General features: G+C 44.3%; 1 protein-coding gene across 3 annotated transcripts in view; it reads right to left on the minus strand.

The window, feature by feature from the left end:
- The window catches only part of SLCO2B1 (solute carrier organic anion transporter family member 2B1), a 99,289-nt gene that overhangs the window by 54,369 nt on the left and 26,656 nt on the right, over window positions 1-18,264 (minus strand). For all 3 annotated transcript variants that reach the window (XM_034759315.1, XM_034759317.1, XM_034759316.1), the window contains 5 exons: window positions 8,746-8,883; window positions 8,451-8,613; window positions 5,956-6,177; window positions 4,766-4,864; window positions 964-1,094 (listed from right to left, as the gene is read on the minus strand). In XM_034759315.1, the coding sequence (XP_034615206.1) occupies window positions 964-1,094; window positions 4,766-4,864; window positions 5,956-6,177; window positions 8,451-8,613; window positions 8,746-8,883 (753 nt within the window). The remainder of the gene's footprint in view (window positions 1-963; window positions 1,095-4,765; window positions 4,865-5,955; window positions 6,178-8,450; window positions 8,614-8,745; window positions 8,884-18,264) is intronic.

Consider the following 18,264-nt stretch of genomic DNA (forward strand, 5'->3'; position numbering starts at 1 on the left):
TCCCACAGTGCCATTCTGACTACATATTATGAGCATAAGTATAATATGCCCACCACTGACGTGCAGTCACTTGTGAGATAGAGCAATGGTTGCTCATGGAAGTATTCCCATGGACTTCAAAGGGGCTACTTAAATGAGTAAAGGTTGCAGGATTAGCCCCTTCAACAGGAAATGAAAAATCACTTCACCAGTTGAAACAAAATGCGTCGTGTTATGTAGCAAAATATACTAATCCACAGTAGAATTTGGGGAAGTATTTGTGAAAAGTACCATGAGTCACATGGTCAGGAACAGATGTGTAGTCATGTTGCTTAACACACTACTGGAAGGCACTCAGATACTACAGGGATGAGCATGGTATAAGAACCTATACAGAATAGAATAGAATAGAATAGAATAGAATAGAATAAGGATTCAATACCATTGTTTTTTGAACCTCTGGAGAGGGAAGAGTGCCACCTACTAAACTGTCAGCAGCACTCTGGGTTTTTCTTGGTAGTCTTTTACCAAAATACTGACCAGGCTGGACTCTGCTTGGTTATCAGATCTGAGCTAGTAAGGGCTGCAGACACTAGAAAAGAGTTCAAATCAGAACATCTGTCAGAAGCTCTTTGTACTTTCAAGAAGTTTGAATCTGGATACAAACTTCACAGCTGACAGTCATCTCTAGAAGGCAGGTGGCCCACAAGGGAAGCAGAGAGGGGAGAGAGAGAGAGAGGTGGCATGTGTACAACAGCACATTTATAACATCTCGTCACAGCATATTGATATTCTATACCTTATCCCACTTCAGCATCACTCCATTGCCCAACCAGCCTCAGGAAATTCTCACTGAGACCATCATCCCCTCACACCCCAATCTAGAGTGAACCCACCTGCCATGGGAGCTAAGAGAACTTAATTGTTTAAACCAGCTGAACGATTTGTGCAGCTGACCTTGCCTGTCTCCATTCCTGTTCTTACCTCTTTAGGCATTTCTTTTGGGAAGAAGAAATAAGGAATGGCAGATAAGGCCACGAGAGTGGCTGCGACCAGGAAGCCGAGCCACCAGGCTCCAACCCATCGAGGATCTTTGTTAGTGAGCTGAACTTCCTCTGAAATACAAGCAAATAAACACAAAATAGAAACACAGATGATGGGAAGAAGTGAGGGCCACCACTGTCTCCACCTCTACCCCTCTGATTGCAGGAAATAGGTTCTATTGGATGTGTCCATCTGTCCCTAACAAATGAATTTTGCTCAGTGCTCCAGAGCAGTGGCTCCCACGCTGGGGGCTGTGGATCCCTGGAGGTCCACAGAACATTTGCTGGTGGCCCATGGAGAGCTGACCGATCACATCATGCTGAATCTCTTCCTTGCTTCCACCTGCTAAATAGCATTAAAGGCAGCTAGAAATCCACTAAATAATAAATGTTAATTTAAGCATCTGATTTTAGGCACCCAAGTTTGAATATTTTGGCTTTAATAACTTGGCTACTCTCAGTGGTCAAGCTAGGAGTAGGACCCAGGAAACCACACTCCCATTCTGCAGGTCTAAACAGTTAGACAACACTAGGGTGACCAGACAGCAAATGTGAAAAATCGAGACTGAGTCGGGGGTAATAGGAGCCTATATAAGAAAAGGACCCAAAAATCAGGACTGTCCCTATAAAATCAGGACAGCTGGTCACCCTATACAACACTCCCTTTTAAGTCATCTCCAACATACAGGCCAAATTGACCAATTTTACAAAATCCTTTGGTAACTTCCATCTCTTCCTCCCCCTCTGCTTTTTCCTCTAGTTTGAATGACCATTATCCCCCTGGTTGCATGACCAGACAGAACATCTGGAATGTTTTTTTTCCCTTTCACATGAAGTAAGAGCAGCACCCTGCCAAAGATTACATACACTGTGCGAAGGGTAGTTGGCCTAAATAAAACATGATCTTCAGAAGTCAGGATGCAATTTCTCAATACGATGAGTTTAAACCAGGAAATATTTCTACGGATCATGGAATTCCTGCGGTTAGATATTAATTTTAAGCCTACTTCTAGGAAACTAGTCCTAAAGGAGAAGTGAACAGCATCTCTTACACAACTGTGATGTAATAACCTCCTACCCCAACAATGCACATAGCCAGTTGTGCAGTGCCGTATGTGGGGGTTAAAATTCCTTCCGGAATCCCACATGGACAAGGTTTAGCCAAGAATCATGAGATTGGGTTAGCCGTATTTCTGCATGACTACCTACCACTGCCACCACTTTCTGAGCTTCCCCCTTTCCCTCCCACCCAATAGCCAATTACATTCCTATCTGAAGACAGCACAGGTAGAGGGAGCTCTAACTCCAGTTACTCAGACATATTCCTCACTTAGCTTTAGTCTAAGGGAATGACTTAGGGGACGTCTATACTTACCTCCAGGTCCGGCGGTAAGCAATCGATCTTCTGGGATCGATTTATCACGTCTCGTCTAGACGCGATAAATCGATCCTGAATCGATCCCGGAAGTGCTCACCATCGATGCCGGTACTCCTGCTCCGCGAGAGGAGTACACGCAGTCAACGGGGGAGCCTGCCTGCCGCGTCTGGACCCGCGGTAAGTTCGAACTAAGGTACTTCGACTTCAGGTACGTTATTCACGTAGCTGAAGTTGCATATCTTAGTTCGAAGTGGGGGGTTAGTGTGGACCAGCCCGTAGAAGATCTAAGCAACAGGTTTGCAGAGCCCCTAGGACCACAGATCCTGCCCGGGTCAATCCATCCCTTCAACATGGTGAGGCAGGGAAGTCGAGTACCAAGCCACTTACTGCTTCAGGACCTTTTGCTGCAGACTTTAAAACTGGGGCTTTGTTTGCTCTGCACTGACATTAACAATCCCAGGGCAGTTTTCTTAAGACTAAGAGTTTGTCCAGTGTCCCTGACCCAGATTTCCCTTCGCCCCACGGTGAGTAGCCTGCTGCATGTCGGTTGGCTGCTACCTTCATGCCAGAGATAGTTGCTTCTGTGATATTAGGTATCTGTGGATTGTGCAGAGTTTGAGGGTCCATCGGAGCAAAAGCTGTTATATAAATCGAAAAGACGATCTGGGTGAGGTAATATGTTTGATTGGACCAACGTCTGTTGGTGAGAGGGACAAACTTTCAAGCTACGCGGAGATCTTCTTCAGGTCTGGGAAAGGTACCCAGAGTATCACTGGTAAATACAAGGTGGAACAGATTATTTAGCATAAGTAGTTAACACATAAGAAACCCAGGGATCACCACACTTCCCTTCACAGATCCAGTAGAGACACCAAGAAATCTGTTATTGACAATCAGGTGCTACTGGGCCACTTCATCTTGAATGGTCCCTTAAAATATATGTTAAATACTTATGCTAAAAAACTCTTTTGAATGGACTAAGTATGTTTATTTCCAACTAGGGCTATTGATTAAACACAGTTACTTCACGCAATTAACTCAAAAAAATTCATCGCGATTAAAAAAACGAATCATCATGTGATCCATTCCCTGTCGCCCATTCCCTGCTTCTGGCAAACAGAGGCTAGGGACACCATCCCTGCCCATCTTGCCTTCCTTTTTAGATTGACAACCAGTTGTTCAGCCCCTCTCCAGGGCTGCTGCCCTCCCTGGTGCCCGAGCCTGTTCTTCTTGAGACAGCAGCATCAATTTTGTTCTTAGGCTTTTCCACAGTGCTCATCCCTGTTACAACTCTGTGCTGACTGGCAAACAAGGCTGTTTCTGTCAGGGTGGATCTTCATTGCCCCTCCCTACCTTCTGTGGTAGTCTCTAGTTTTACCTTTGCTGACAGGCTGACGTTACCGAAGTGTTAGAGATCTTTCCTATGCCCAGTGAATCCCACAAATGCTCTCCTAACATAGCGCAGGACAAATGAAACTGGAAAGGCTTCAAGGTCTTTAAAGGCCTCTAAGGATCTCTCCCTGATCTTTGTCTCTTCTCCTTGTTTTTGGTCTCCTTTCCCCCCTGCCTCTCCCCCTCCTCAGTTACCTTGTCTTTCTGCACATTCCATGTCTCTTTTCTTTCTCTCCTCCACTCCTTTTTTGTGTTTCTTTCCTCCCCTTTCATTTTCACTCTCCTCCTACACACCCACCCTGAGAGCTGGTGGTGGGTGGAATGTGCATACCTGTGCAGCTCCCATGCACCACTAGTTACGCAGAAGCAGTCGAGAGAAGCGTAATGAATAAGGTGTAATCCTTGTGGGCACCCAGCTAATACATTGGTGAGCACGGTAAGGACAGATAAATAGGCTTCACTCTCCTTGTGCTGGCAATATTGGAACTGAGCTGCAGCACCGGTGTGAGTGATCCCCATGATTGAGGAAGGAGAAAGCATGAGGAAAGCATGAAGTTTCTGAAGCAGCCATGCTTGATCTAACCTCTGGCATTTGTGTGTGACTCTGAGTTAGAAGGGAAGCACCCACTTGCCATATCTGATTACTCGGAGAGTTCCATCACTGCATTTACTGTACTTGGTTTACCACCCCCGGAATCATGCAAGCCGCTAGCAGAATGATTACAGGAAGCTCTGTTAATGCACTCAGGCATATACAAGTGTGTCAGCAGAGTTAAAGGAAGCCAGGCTTTGCTTCACTTGATGGCAGATGAACAGCAGCGTCGCTGTACACTTCAGATCTTTTAAACTTCTTTGGCATCATGATGCTAGCTCGCAGATCCAAAATAACATTGCCTATGGTAACAGGCAAGTTCTCCCTCCCACGCACTGCATTACAAATGGATAATGGCCCTCAGAACCTACATGAACTCACCTGGGGGAACTTTGTCAATATCCACATAAAAGCGCAAAATGGCAGATCCTAACATGAATGCCACGCCAGGTCCGATGATAGTCAGAGCAAACAGGATTCCTGCAAAAAGAAACAGAACCTTTCTGCCGAGTGGAAAATGCTGTCTTTGAGAGGAGTGCATGCAGGGGACATGAGATGCAAAACCACAGGAAAATAGGAACTGCCAAATGAGGTCAAACCCAAAGTCCATCCAGCCCAGTATCCTGTCTCTGACTGGGACCAGCACCAGAGAAAGGTGTAAGAACCCTGTAGTAACAGGTGTGGGTTAATTTACCCCCATATTAGGTCTCATCCTGGTATCTAATAATTAGAGATTGGCTTAAACCCTGAAGCATGAGTTCTAATATTCCTTCCAAAAATGTTGTTACCATTAATTATACCTCTGACTATTCTTGTTATCCATATAAATGTTCCATCTGTCTTTCCATCTTGCTAAGGTCTTGGCCTCGTGGGCTTCCTGTGGCAATGAGTTCCACAGTCTAATTATATGTCATGTGCAAAAGTATTTCCTTTTATCAGTTTTGAATTCCCCACCTTTTGATTTAATTGAATATCCCCTTGTTGTTGTTTTAAGCAAAAAAAAAATGCAAAATCCTTTATCTACCTCTTCTATACCATAAATTATCTTATATTCTTTTACCATTTCTCCTTTCTAGGTAATCATTCTTGCCACTCTTCTCTGAACCCCTTGTGACTTCTGCAGTACATCAGGGGCCAAACTCTGACTTCAGTTACTCCTTGTGTAAAACCTCCATTACATTCAAAAATGTACTCAAGATATATACTGGCACTGTTCAGATTAAAAACTGTGCCATTCTTTTTGAAATGTTTTTTTGCTACCTCAATTTATCTACTTCAGCTTTTACATGGAAACCCTCTTATGACAGCTACTGATGAAAAGCATCATAAGAATCATATGAACATACATAAGAATCAATTCTTTGTTACACTGAATCCTTGTGAAATATGTTTCAGGAGTTTATGGTGTTTATAGGAATTAAACTCTGGAGCAGCCAAAACTAAAAACACTTGAAATTTCTTGTAGTCTAAGGGTCTAGAGCAGTCACACCCTGTCATGGAACTGGTCCCTCCAGCCCAGCATAAGAGCTGCTTTCCTTTCTGACCATGGTGGGACTCAATTCTAGTCTTACCTAAATAGAGAGGTGAGTTTCTCTCACTGGCAAAATCATCAATGTAAGAGATCCCAAAGGGCTGGATGGGGACCCCTCCAATCCCTAGCAAAGCCTGGCCAATAAACAGGATCAGCAGGACCTCGCGGTTTTCCTTCACGGCATGTGGGGTGCAGTCTGTGTCACTGAGGTTTCTCGTGGATATAGCAGGTTGGCAGAGATCAGTAGAATTGCTGAACACACCTGTGGAGGCAAATGCAACACCCCTAAGTGCTCAAAGCCGAAGTTGGTGGACACCTAACCTTAGACATGAAACATCCTCTGTAAAATGGCGTCAGATACAGAGCTGCTGTTTGTCTCTCTGAGGGTTAGGTTGTGGCACTTAGCTACAGCCCCGACTGTGGAGTCACACAGCCCCATGGGGATCCCAGTCACTGACTGTGCCTCCAGAGGATTCATTCCTCCCCATGCTCTCCAGAGCACAAGCAGTGATTGCGGTCTGGCATGCAGCTTGCTTTCTTGGTGCCCCAGCCCAGCTCCACCGCACAGCGCTTTCACCCTGCCACCTGGCATACAACACAGAGCATGCAGTCCCTACACTTCTCCAAAGACAGGAGCCTTGACTGTTGGCTTTTCCTCAACCCCGTGCTAGCTGCTGGGGCCAGGGAAAATCTGGCACTTAGTGATTTCTATAGCCATGTATGGTTTACAAATTAAACAAATGATGGGCTAAATTCTACTTTCAGTTACCCACTTCTGCCTCAGTGGACCAATGAAATTTCACAAGTGTTACACAGGGAAGAATTTGGTACAATAGTTGTTTCTTTTTAAACATCTCTTTATCTAGTCGATAATAACCTACCTAACAACAATGTCAAATACATCTAGATATACATCAAATAAACATGAGGCCTTAATTTAACATCCACATTGGGGACACTGTGCAAGACGATCAGAAACCAAATAAAAATGTATTTGTTGAGCTGTGAAAGATAATGATGATAAAAGAGCGATGGCACTAAACAAAGGTTACTCAGTAGATAAGTACAATTACGGTCACACTTAAAAATGTAGATGGATGCGAAAAGGATAAAAATCAAGTCCAACTAAAGAGGCAGTCTGCTCTCGTCTACACTGACTTTGGTGGAGTTACTCTGGATTGATACCAGTGTAATGGAGCTGGAGATGTGAGAGAAAAAAAAATTGGGTATCATAAATAATTGTGAAATAATAGATAACAGATTTATCACAAAAGTAATTATCTACATAATTAAGGAATATTGAAAAGTGTAGCATAACAGCCGCCTTTGAAAGTTCTGGAATTTTTGTTGACTCCCCAAAACAACACTGAATTCAGGATTTTTCCTCTGTGTTTGACAGATCAGTCATCTGACCCAGGGAACGGCTACCCTATCCAAGGGCCTATCATGAAGTGTAGGTTGAACTTGTTTCCATACTTTCGTTAGCCCTTGTTCCCTGGCTAAAGCTGTGAATTAGTCACTTCGTAAATCCTCCTTTGGTGGCTGTAACTGAGGAAATATTAATGGGAAAGTACAATGCAGACCTAGTCTGTGACCCCAGCTGTGTTCTGGCTGGTCTGTACTGGTGTAGTGACCCAAGGAAACAGGGAAAGGCCTCGTAGAGAAGTTTCTAAAGGATTTTGTAGAGTCTGATAGTAGGATTTCTATGATTACTGGGATTGGGGATTATGACCTTGAGGTCAAGGAGCAGGATGACTAACCTCCACCAGCGTATTCTCCTTCCATTCTCATCTTCTCACTTCTTCCATGAAGCCTCCTATGCCTGTAAATCCCATCCCTGACCTGGTCCTCCATATCCTACCATCTCCTCCTTCACGCCCCTTCCTAAAAGTTACTTCTTCAATCAGGCCCACAAACACTAGTCCTCCCCCCAAGGAAGCATCAATGAAATCACAAATAAAGTAAGAAAGATTTAAAATCCGGGCACTTGTGCCTATGGTCACTGCTCTACCACTGCTGTTGGCTGTATCCAATCCTCTTCCTTCACCTACAGTTTAAAGCCCCATCCTGCAAACCTTTGCTCACATATGTATTCTCCTTGATTTGGTCTGAACTCAGTGGGACTACTTGTGCAAGGACAACTTGTGTGAGTAATGATTTGCAGGATTAGACCCTTGATTGTAATCTCTTTGGGGTAGGGACCTAGGGTACATTTGGTGCCCTAAATAATCATAACAAAAGGGGAAGCAAGAAGTGGAAGCAGCAGCATATCTAAGAATGTAAATGCTTTAGATCTCATTTTCATTTGTTCTGACTCCAGCTTAGGAGCTGTTTTCTTGTTATTCCTCTCTTGGCTTCACCTTGGTCAATGTTTACCTCTTGGGGCCAGTACATTTTAATTTCTGAAAACAAAAGTTCAACATCTGCTTCTTTGGTGTCATATTCCACATTTTTATGCTTTGCAGTTAATGAAACCTCAAGAAAAGTTTTCCCCTTTACCTGTTCCCAAAAGGTATATACATTTAGAGTACCTACTGGCAATGGACTGGTCATATTCGTAGAGCCCGGTTATAAAGTGAGGAAGAGACATGAGAAACCCAGCTATGGATACAAGAATAGCGCCGCAGCCAATGAAACGGGGCCTGTTCACTCTGCTTCCAAAGTAACTTACGAAGACTATCAGCAATGTGTTCCCAACCTGCAGTAGGAGACAGAGATGAAAAAGCCTCTGAAACACTTTGTAAATGACCTCCTTAGGACAGACAAGAGTACAGGAGAGTTGTGTGGGTGGGAGATCAAAAGAGAGAATTTTAAATACAGTAGAGGTTACCTCATTGAAGGAAGCGAGCAATCCGGATGTCTGACTGGATAAGCCAAACCGCTTCTCAATTGTTGAAATTGAGCTTTTCAGATAGCCAGATAGCAGGAGCTGGGACAGCTGGAGAAACCCATGGCAGAGCACAAAAAACTGCAGACACAAAAAAATAATCCACTCAGTATGGTTATTTCTATTGAAAGTTGTAACCTAAAAACAAATTTCAGAGTAACAGCCGTGTTAGTCTGTATCCGCAAAAAGAAGAACAGGAGTACTTGTGGCACCTTAGAGTCTCTGTTCTTCTTTTTCCTAAAAACAAACTCTTTTTTCAAATTTTCTTATATTTAAATAAAACAATCCCTTAAAAATAAGAAGTGTGGTGGTCATTGAACGTGTGGGAGCAACTTTAAAATATCACTACTGTTATTCATTTCAGAGTGGTAGCCGTGTTAGTCTGTATCAGCAAAAAACAAAGAGGAGTCCTTGTGGCACCCTAGAGATTAACAAATTTATTTGGGCATAATCTTTCGTGGGCTAAAACCCACTTGATCAGATGCATGGAGTGAAAAATACAGTAAGCAAAATATATATTATAGCACATGAAAGGAATTGCCTTACCAAGTGTGGGGGGCTCAGTGCTAACAAGGCCAATTCAATTAAGGTGGAAGTGGCCTATTCTCAACAGTTGACAAGAAGGGGTGAATGTCAAGGGAGGGAAAATTACTTTTGTAGTGCTAACGAGGTCAATGCAATCAAGGTGGATGTCGCCCATTTCCAACAGTTGACAAGAAGGTGTGAGTATCAGCAGAGAGAAAATTACTTTTTGTAGTGACCCATCCACTCCTAGTCTTTATTCAGGCCTAATTTGATGGTGTCCAGTTTGAAAATTAATTCTAGTTCTGCAGTTTCTTGTTGGAGTCTGTTTTTGAAGTTTTTTTGTTGAAGAATTGCCACTTTTAAGTCTGTTATTGAGTGTCCAGGGAGGTTGAATTGTTCTCCTACTGGTTTTTGAATGTTACAATTCTTGATGTCTGATTTGTGTCCGTTTATTCTTTTGCGTAGAGACTGTGCGGTTTGGCCAATGTACCTGGCAGAGGGGCATTGCTGGCACATGATGGCATATATCACATTGGTAGATGTGCAGGTGAATGAGCCCCTGATGGTGTGGCTGAGGACCTAACCACATCAGCCACACCATAAAGGGCTTGTCCACCTGACCCCCCCACTTGGTAAGGCAACTCCCATCTTTTCATGTGCTATAATATATATTCTGCCTACTGTATTTTTCACTCCATGCATCTGATGAAGTGGGTTTTAGCCCATGAAAGCTCATGCCCAAATACATTTGTTAGTCTCTAAGGTGCCACAAGGACTCCTCGTTGTTTTCACTGCCGTTATTGAGTGTGGACATTGCTGGTGAGAGATTCCAGAGACTGGAGTAATTTATCCCCAGAGCAGGTACACACTTCTCTCCCGCCCTCCAGATACTGGACATTGATCCTGACCTGGTGGCACTATCCCTGGGGCTAGAGAGTAGTTCAGTCACCAGGTCCCTTAAATCCTTCTCTGCTGAAACTGCCAACAAGAGTGCCAGTTCTGCCAGCTGCACTAGGGACATCCGTGCACTAGAAACTGGGCTTAGAAAATCCAACTGATTTCATATGGGACACTATCAACCTGCACTGGCTTTGACGTGGTGGTCAAGAAACGGACAGCTCCATAGCCGTTTCTACTTTCCATGACCGGAACCATCCAGTTGCCTGGCTTTTGCTGGGTTAGAGTCACATACAGAGGAAATGTCCCATGCTTCGTTGTATTTCTTAACAATCATTTTGTTCCAAACAAAGTCAAAATAGAGGTTCCCCCAGCCAAAGCCTGAGTGCTTTTGATGACTGACTGTCTAATCCCAGGGCTCAGCAGAGTGAACAGAGCCACCCCTGGCTATCTGTTACCTGTGTTCGTTTCAGAACATTATGGGAGCAATTCAAAAAAACCTCCATTATCAGTGTGGATTTGTGCATCCATCCAGTCCAAATCCAGGATTTGTCACATCCTCAACTGTGTGTAACAGACCACACTACTGCTATTTCTATTTTCATGTATGGGTTTACCTTAGCTTCCGCTTGAGCGACTTCCCAGTGATACTTGGTATTTCCATAAATCTTTTCATCCCAGGTTATCAAATACTGGCACATATTATTCTCCCTATTTTACAGATGAGGGAATTGATGTACAGAGAGATTCAATGACTTGCCCAAGGAGTTATAATAAACGGGTGATAGAGTTGGGAACAGAACCCAGCTCCTTTAAGTCCTGTGCTGTATCCCTCGGACCATACCAGTGCCTTTGTTATTTGAATGAAAGAGGAAAAAGAGATGTTGACTTTAGGACAGTTGAAGAGATCATAGGCCCCTATTTGTCTTTTGTTGCACCATTTTGTACTGCATTTCACCATGCAGTGTGATAGGGGTTTTATATTTATTTGCTGGATCATGACATCAGGTTCTTTGGCTTGTATGTTCTAGAAAGAAGCTCTTCACCTTTGGAAAGGCAAAGAACTATTTACAACAATATTAACCCAGTGATAACGGGGGTGGGGAGAGAGAGGAAACATCTTTACATTTGGAAATGCGTAGGGTCATCTGTGCTTGGGAAACTGGTTGATTCTCTAGCTACCTATTGCACATATATAAAGTGTCTCCAAAAAGGCAGAGATTATGTACTCTCTCTCTCTCTCTCTCTCTCTCTCTCTCTCTCTTCCTTCATTAATTGGCCAGCAGGATCGTACTCACTGATTCCCTACAGGTTTCCTCGAGAACAATAGCATGGATAGTGGCCTTCCCTCTCCCAACCTGCAGAGACTGTTCCTCATGGTGCCCCCAGAAAGTTGCTTCCATGAGGTCAAGGGGAGGGAAGAACAAGGCTTCAGATGTGGCATCCTCCCTCCTGTATCTCCTCATCTTGTTCCATCAGACTGATCCTCCTTTCAATGGAATGTAGGGGACAGTCTGCCCCCGGCTCTTTATGTCGGTGCATATCTATGATAGTTTTGAATTTTGTAAAAAAAATCCTTCTTCCTACCATTGAGGTTACTTTAATGATTTGCTGTGCAGCAGAAGAGCTCTCAAATCTCCATGCATCAGCCCTGCTCTTTGTACTGCAGCATAGACCGCTCCCTTAAGCACCTTCTGTGTTAGGTCACTCTGGACAAGCTGAAGTTTCAGACAACACTCGGTCTGATTAAGAGGTCATTTTCCTGCATGAGAGTTTCTGATAGAAAAGATACTGCACATACGGAGATAAAAGGAAGGGCAGATAGCAATAGCTAGAGCCAGGCATAACGCCAGCTGGAAATATATGGATCTCCAGTACACATGGCTTGCAGCACCTCTACAATTTCTGAACCAATGTGTTGAAACGTCCCATGCTACATTAGTCCCCTCTGGGGCAGGGACTATCAAATGAGGATGTATCATATGGTGATGCCATCTCAGACTAAAGATGATAACTCCAAACTTGACTGACCTGTGATCTAAGCTAGAATTTGAAAAATTAAACTGTCCCTTCTATAGCACATCTCCTCCAACAGTCTCAAAGCACTTCTGAAACACCGATAAGCTTCACAGCACCTGAATGTAAGTATATTGTACCAATTTTATTGGCTGTGCAATGAGTCAGTGGTGAGAAGAGAATCTAGAAGTCCAACTGCCCAGATCCCATTGTTCTAACTATGAGGTAACTCCCCTTCCACTTGTAGAGAGAAAAGGTTAGCACATTTGGCCATTATACCTCCAAATCTCTCTCTCTCTCTCAGTGCACTATCAGGCCAGAAATTATTGCATTGAAATATCTTCCTGTTCTCTTTCATTTGTAATACCTTCGTAGAAGATTGACAGCGAGAGAAATTGTATAGTCAATCTCATCCATACCCATTTGTCAGACATGGATCACAATGCTCCGGTATCCTTGGAGTTTGAAATTAACAAAGCATTTCCACTTGCCACCTCTTGGGTTTCTTCCCTTATCACTGGGTAACAGATCAGCATATATTGTAGGTTCTACCAAAGCAGAAGCTTTTTTGTTTGTTTGTTTGTTTATTTTGTTTTAAAATTTCTTAGTGACACAGCAATAGATTTTGAAGGCGCTACTAGTTTTTTGGACTCAAGATGACATTTCCTATGGGATTACAACAGTTTTCAGGTATTAGAAATGTGGGGCTTATGGCACTTGAAGGCATCAATTTAAAAGTGTGTTTTCTTTTAGTTCAGTAAATTGTGATTTACTAATTTGCATTAATCCAGACCAAACATCTGAATCAGAACACGGATCTCATTGTTTCTATGTGTCTCAGAGCTCAACATCTGTTTATATACATTCTATCCAGGTTCTTATACAGCCCTCATCACCATGTTAGCTGGGTGCCTTCCAGAAGTGCACTGAGCAACATGACTAGCAGCTGTCATTTGTGGTTCTTTGTTCTCTTTTCCTCTCTCCAGCAGGAAATTATGTATTGTATTATTTGTATACTGTGGTGTGTGTTTCTTTTAGTAAGACATGGTGCAGAGCAGGAAGCTGATAGTTCCTCTCTACCAGTAACACATTGAGTCACAGTCAACTTAAAACCAGAAATAGGTCAACAAACAAAAGGAAATCAGGGAAAAAACAACAAAAATGAATAATAATTTGCAGGGATTTACTGGAAGAACAATTCCAAGATCTGAAGACATTGGGCCCCAGTCCATTGCAATGGCCTTTGGGAGCAGGATCCTTGGCAGCAGAAAGTTCATTGGAGGATTACAGCAGCACAAGAAAGCCACAATCTTCCTTAAATTAGGGACCCCCAGCAGGCCAGTGCAGCTCCCAGTATGGCAGTGCTTATGAGGGAGGGGCACAGTCAGGGGATATGATGATTTAATGCTCCTATGGCACCCTATGGAGATTAAAGCTGCCCACCCCCAGCGGAAATAGCTGCCTGCCCTCCATTAGATGAAGAATTCTGCCATTCCCTGGAACACACTAGATCAGGCTGGCACAGGGAGGTGCAATGTACCCATAGGGAGCTGGACCAGCATCTGGACTCTTTCTGAGAAGGAAGAAAAAGAGATTTTTAAATTCTTAGATTCTGTGATAGGGGCCCTGGGACAGGGAAACAGACAAGATGGCCTTAGGGCTTTTCCATCTCGTGTGTAGACATTTTAAAAAACCCTAACAAAGCAGAGCACTGTACACGTGATTCTCACGGAGGGACTGGTTGAGAGAGAGAATTAACCACCCATGACAGACGTTAGTCAGTCACATCACCTAGTGCACACTGGTGGAAGATGCTCAAGTACTACGGTGAACTGAGTGGTATAAGAACCTACCTAGAATAGAATCTCTAGCCTTCTCCTGCAGCTCCAAGGAAAAAGAGGATGATGTAGAGTCCATTTAGCATAAGCAAGACATTCCAGTCTGGTAGTTTATTGTTGCAGCCACAGGCAGAGAGTGGTCATGGTCCAGGACAAATGGGGAAATTCTTTCTACCTGCTCATTCCCTGGGAATAAACAACCGGCAAACATTTTTCACTCATTACAGCCCCATGGAGATGTATCCAGGTCTGGAGCTGCTTATCTGAGCAAAATCGATGGCATGCACTATTACTGCACTTTGCATCAAAGGATCTCCAAGCACTCTACAAACATTAAGGAATTCAACTTCATATCACCCCTATAAGATAGGGAAGCATTATTATCCTCTTTGGGAAGTCAAGGAGACCTAGAGAGATATGTGACTTGCCCAAGGCTAAACAGAAAGTCAATGTTGGAGCTGGGAAGAGAACCCACATCTCCTGATTTACCCTATGTGACAAAATTAGGTGATATTAGAATCATAGAACATTAGGGTTGGAAGAGACCTCAGGAGATCAACTAGTCCAATCCTCTCCTCAAAGCAGGACCACCCCAACTAACTCATCCCAGCCAGGGCTTTGTCAAGCTGGGCCTTAAAAACCTCTAAGGAAGGAGATTCCACCACCTCCCTAGGTAACCCATTCCAGTGCTTCACCACCCTCCTAGTGAAATAGAACAAGAAGCAATGATCTCAAATTGCAGTGAGGGAGGTCTAAGTTGGATATTAGGAAACACTGTCATCTGCCACCACTAGAACAGCCTAGCTCCATCCTCTTTGGAACCCTCCTTCAGGTAGTTGAAGGCTACTATCAAATCCCCCCTCACTCTTCTCTTCTGCAGACTAAATAACCCCAGTTCCCTCAGCTTCTCCTCGTAAGTCATGTGCCCCAGCCCCCTAATCATTTTTGTTGCCCTCTGCTGGACTCTCTCCAATTTGTCCACATCCCTTCTGTAGTGGGGGGACCAAAACTGGACACAATACTCCAAATATGGCCTCACCAGTGCTGAATAGAGGGGCATAATCACTTCCCTTGATCTGCGGGCAATGCTTCTATTAATACAGACCAATATGCCGTTGGCCTTCTTGGCAACAAGGAGACAATGCTGACTCATATCCAGCTTCTCGTTCACTGTAATCCCCAGGTCCTATTCTGCAGAATTGCTGCTTAGACAGTCGGTCTGCAGCCTGTAGTTGTACATGGGATTCTTCCTTCCTAAGTGCAGGACTCTGCACTTGTCCTTGTTGAACCTCATCAGATTTCTTTTGGCCCAATCCTCCAGTTTGTCTGGGTCACTCTGGACCCTATCCCAACCCTCCAGTGTATCTACCTCTGCCCCCAGCTTAGTGTTAGCTGCAAACTTGATGGGGTGCAATTCATCCCATCATCCAGATCATTAATAAAGATGTTGAACAAAACCGGCCTCGGGACCAATCCCTGGGGAACTCCGCTAGATACCGGCTGCCAACTAGACATCGAGCTGTTGATCACTACCCGTTGAGCCCGACAATCTAGCCACCTTATAGTCCATTAATCTAATCCACTCTTTTTTAACTTGCTGGCTAGAATACTGTGGGAGACCACATCAAAACCTTTGCTAAAGTCAAGACATATCAAATCCACCGCTTTCCCCATATCCACAGAGTCAGTTAGCTCATCATAGAAGGCAATCGGGTTGGTCAGGCATGACTTGCTCTTGGTGAATCCATGTTTACTGTTCCTGATCACCTTCCTCTCCTCCAAGTGCTTCAAAATGGATTCCTTGAGGACCTGCTCCATGATTTTGCTGGGGACTGAAGTGAGGACGACCGGTCTGTAGTTCCCCAGGTTCTCTTTCTTCCCTTTTTCAAATATGGGCACTATATTTGCCTTTTTCCAATCGTACGGGACCTCCCCTGATCGCCACAAATTTTCAAAGATAATGGCCAATGGCTCTGCAATCACATCAGCCAACTCCCTCAGCACTCTTGGATGCATTAAATCTGGGCCTATGGATTTGTGCATGTCCAGCTTTTCTAAATAGTCCTTAACTGGTTCTTTCAGCACTGAAGGCTGCTCACCTCCTCCCCATACTGTGTTGCCCAGTGCAACAATCTGGGAGCTGACCTTGTCTGTGAAGACTGAGACAAAAAAAGCATTGAGTACTTCAGCTTTTTCCACATCATCTGACACTTTGTTGCCTGCCCCATTCAGTAAGGGTCCCACTCTTTCCCTGATCTTCTTGTTGCTAACATACATGAAGAAACCCTTCTTGGTACCTTTCACAGCCCTTGCTAGCTGCAAGCTGATTACACCCCTGCATGCTCTAGCAATATTTTTATACTCCTCCCTAGTCATCTGTCCAAATTTCCACTTCTTGTAAGCTTTCTTTTTGAGTTTAAGCTTATTGAAGATTTTACTGTTAAGCCAAGCTGGTCGCCTGCCATATTTGCTATTCTTTCTGGACATGAGAATGGATGTTTATGGAGATATACCTATCTCAGAGAGCTGGAAGGGACCTTTCTTCCTTTTGTCAGGATCCTGAACTCAACCATCTCATGGTCACTGCTGCCTAGGTTGCCACCCACTTCTACTTCCCCTACCAATTCTTCCCTGTTTGTAAGCAGCAGGTCAAGAGGAGCAGGGTCCCTAGTTGGTTCCTCCAGCACTTGTACGAGGAAGTTGTCCCCAGCACTCTCCAAAAACTTCCTGGATTGTCTGTGTATTGCTGGGTTATGATATTCTGGGTTAGGATTGTTTTCAGTGAAAACTAAGGCTTCCAGTGCTTGTTTAATTGCAGCTTCTCCCAATGACCATCTCAGTGCATTATTCTGCAGAGTGCAACTTCTTTTGTATCTAATATAGAGGACAAGCCAAGGAAAGCTTCAATTTAGATCAAGATGTGTTCACCTACAGTATGGAGAACAAGCCACTTGCTTCCATAATCCTCTTCCTGCTGCTAAAAGTGACCTTAGGTTTTGCCTTATATAAATTTTTGCTCTCAGACATGTGATGTGCCACATATGTATATTAAGTACCAGTGGCTTTGCCTGTGCTTTGGCTGATGAAGCCAAATCAAATCTTTCACTTGACACTCCTGTCAAGTTTTCTGAATTGCCCAAGATCAATACTCAAATGCCTGTAAAAAAGTAACGGTTTTATCAAGAATAGTGCCTTGTCTCCAGAAGGAAGAAATAAATCGGCAGAAATAATTTCCAGCCTTTTGTGAGCTAAGGATTCCTTGCCACTGCAATAAACATAGAATCATAGAATTGTATGACTGGAAGGGACCTCGAGAGGTCATCTAGTTCAGTCCCCTGCACTCATGATAGGACTAAGTATTATATAGACCATACCTGACAGGTGTTTGTCTAACCTGTTCTTAAAAATCTCCAATGATGGAGATTCCACAACCTCCCTAGGCAATTTATTCCAGCGTTTAACTACCCTGACAGATAGGAAGTTTTTCCTAATGTCCAACCTATACCACCCAAGCTGCAATTTAAGCCCATTGCTTCTTGTCCTATCCTCAGAGGTTAAGAAGAAAAATGTTCCCCCCTCCTTCTTGTAACAACCTTTTATGTATTTGAAAACTGTTATCATGTCCTCTCTCTGTCTTCTCTTCTCCAGACTAAACAAACCCAATTTCTTCAATCTTCCCTCATAGGTCATGTTCCTGCTTGACTGTGACCACTGATAACTACTCTGTGGGAACGGTTTCCAACCAGTTATGCACCCAACTAATAGTAGCTCCATCTAGGTCGGGGTGGGCAAACTACAGCCTGTGGGCCGATCCGGCCCACCAGCCATTTTAAGCTGGCCCTCGATCTCCCGCTGGGGAGCAGGCTTGGCCCGCTCCAGCGCTCTAGCTAGGGAGTAGGGTCAGGGGCCGCTCCCGTGGCTCCTGGAAGCAGCTGCCTGGCCTCCCTCCAGTGCTCCAGCTGGGGTGCAGGGTCGGGGGCTGCTCCACACGGCTCCTGGAAGCTGCGGCATGGCTCCCCTCTGGCTCATACGTGCTCCTATGGCCCCGCTCCAATGGCCCCCTCCGGCATGCCAATGGAAGCTGCAGGGGCGGTGCCTGCGGATGGGGCATCGTGCAGAGCTGCCTGGCTGTGCCTCCGTTTAGGAGCCGGAGAAGGGACATGCAGCTTCTTCCAGGAGCCACTTG

The sequence above is a fragment of the Trachemys scripta genome, chromosome 1 (genome assembly GCF_013100865.1).
Source record: "Trachemys scripta elegans isolate TJP31775 chromosome 1, CAS_Tse_1.0, whole genome shotgun sequence".
In the NCBI taxonomy this organism is placed as follows: domain Eukaryota; kingdom Metazoa; phylum Chordata; order Testudines; family Emydidae; genus Trachemys; species Trachemys scripta.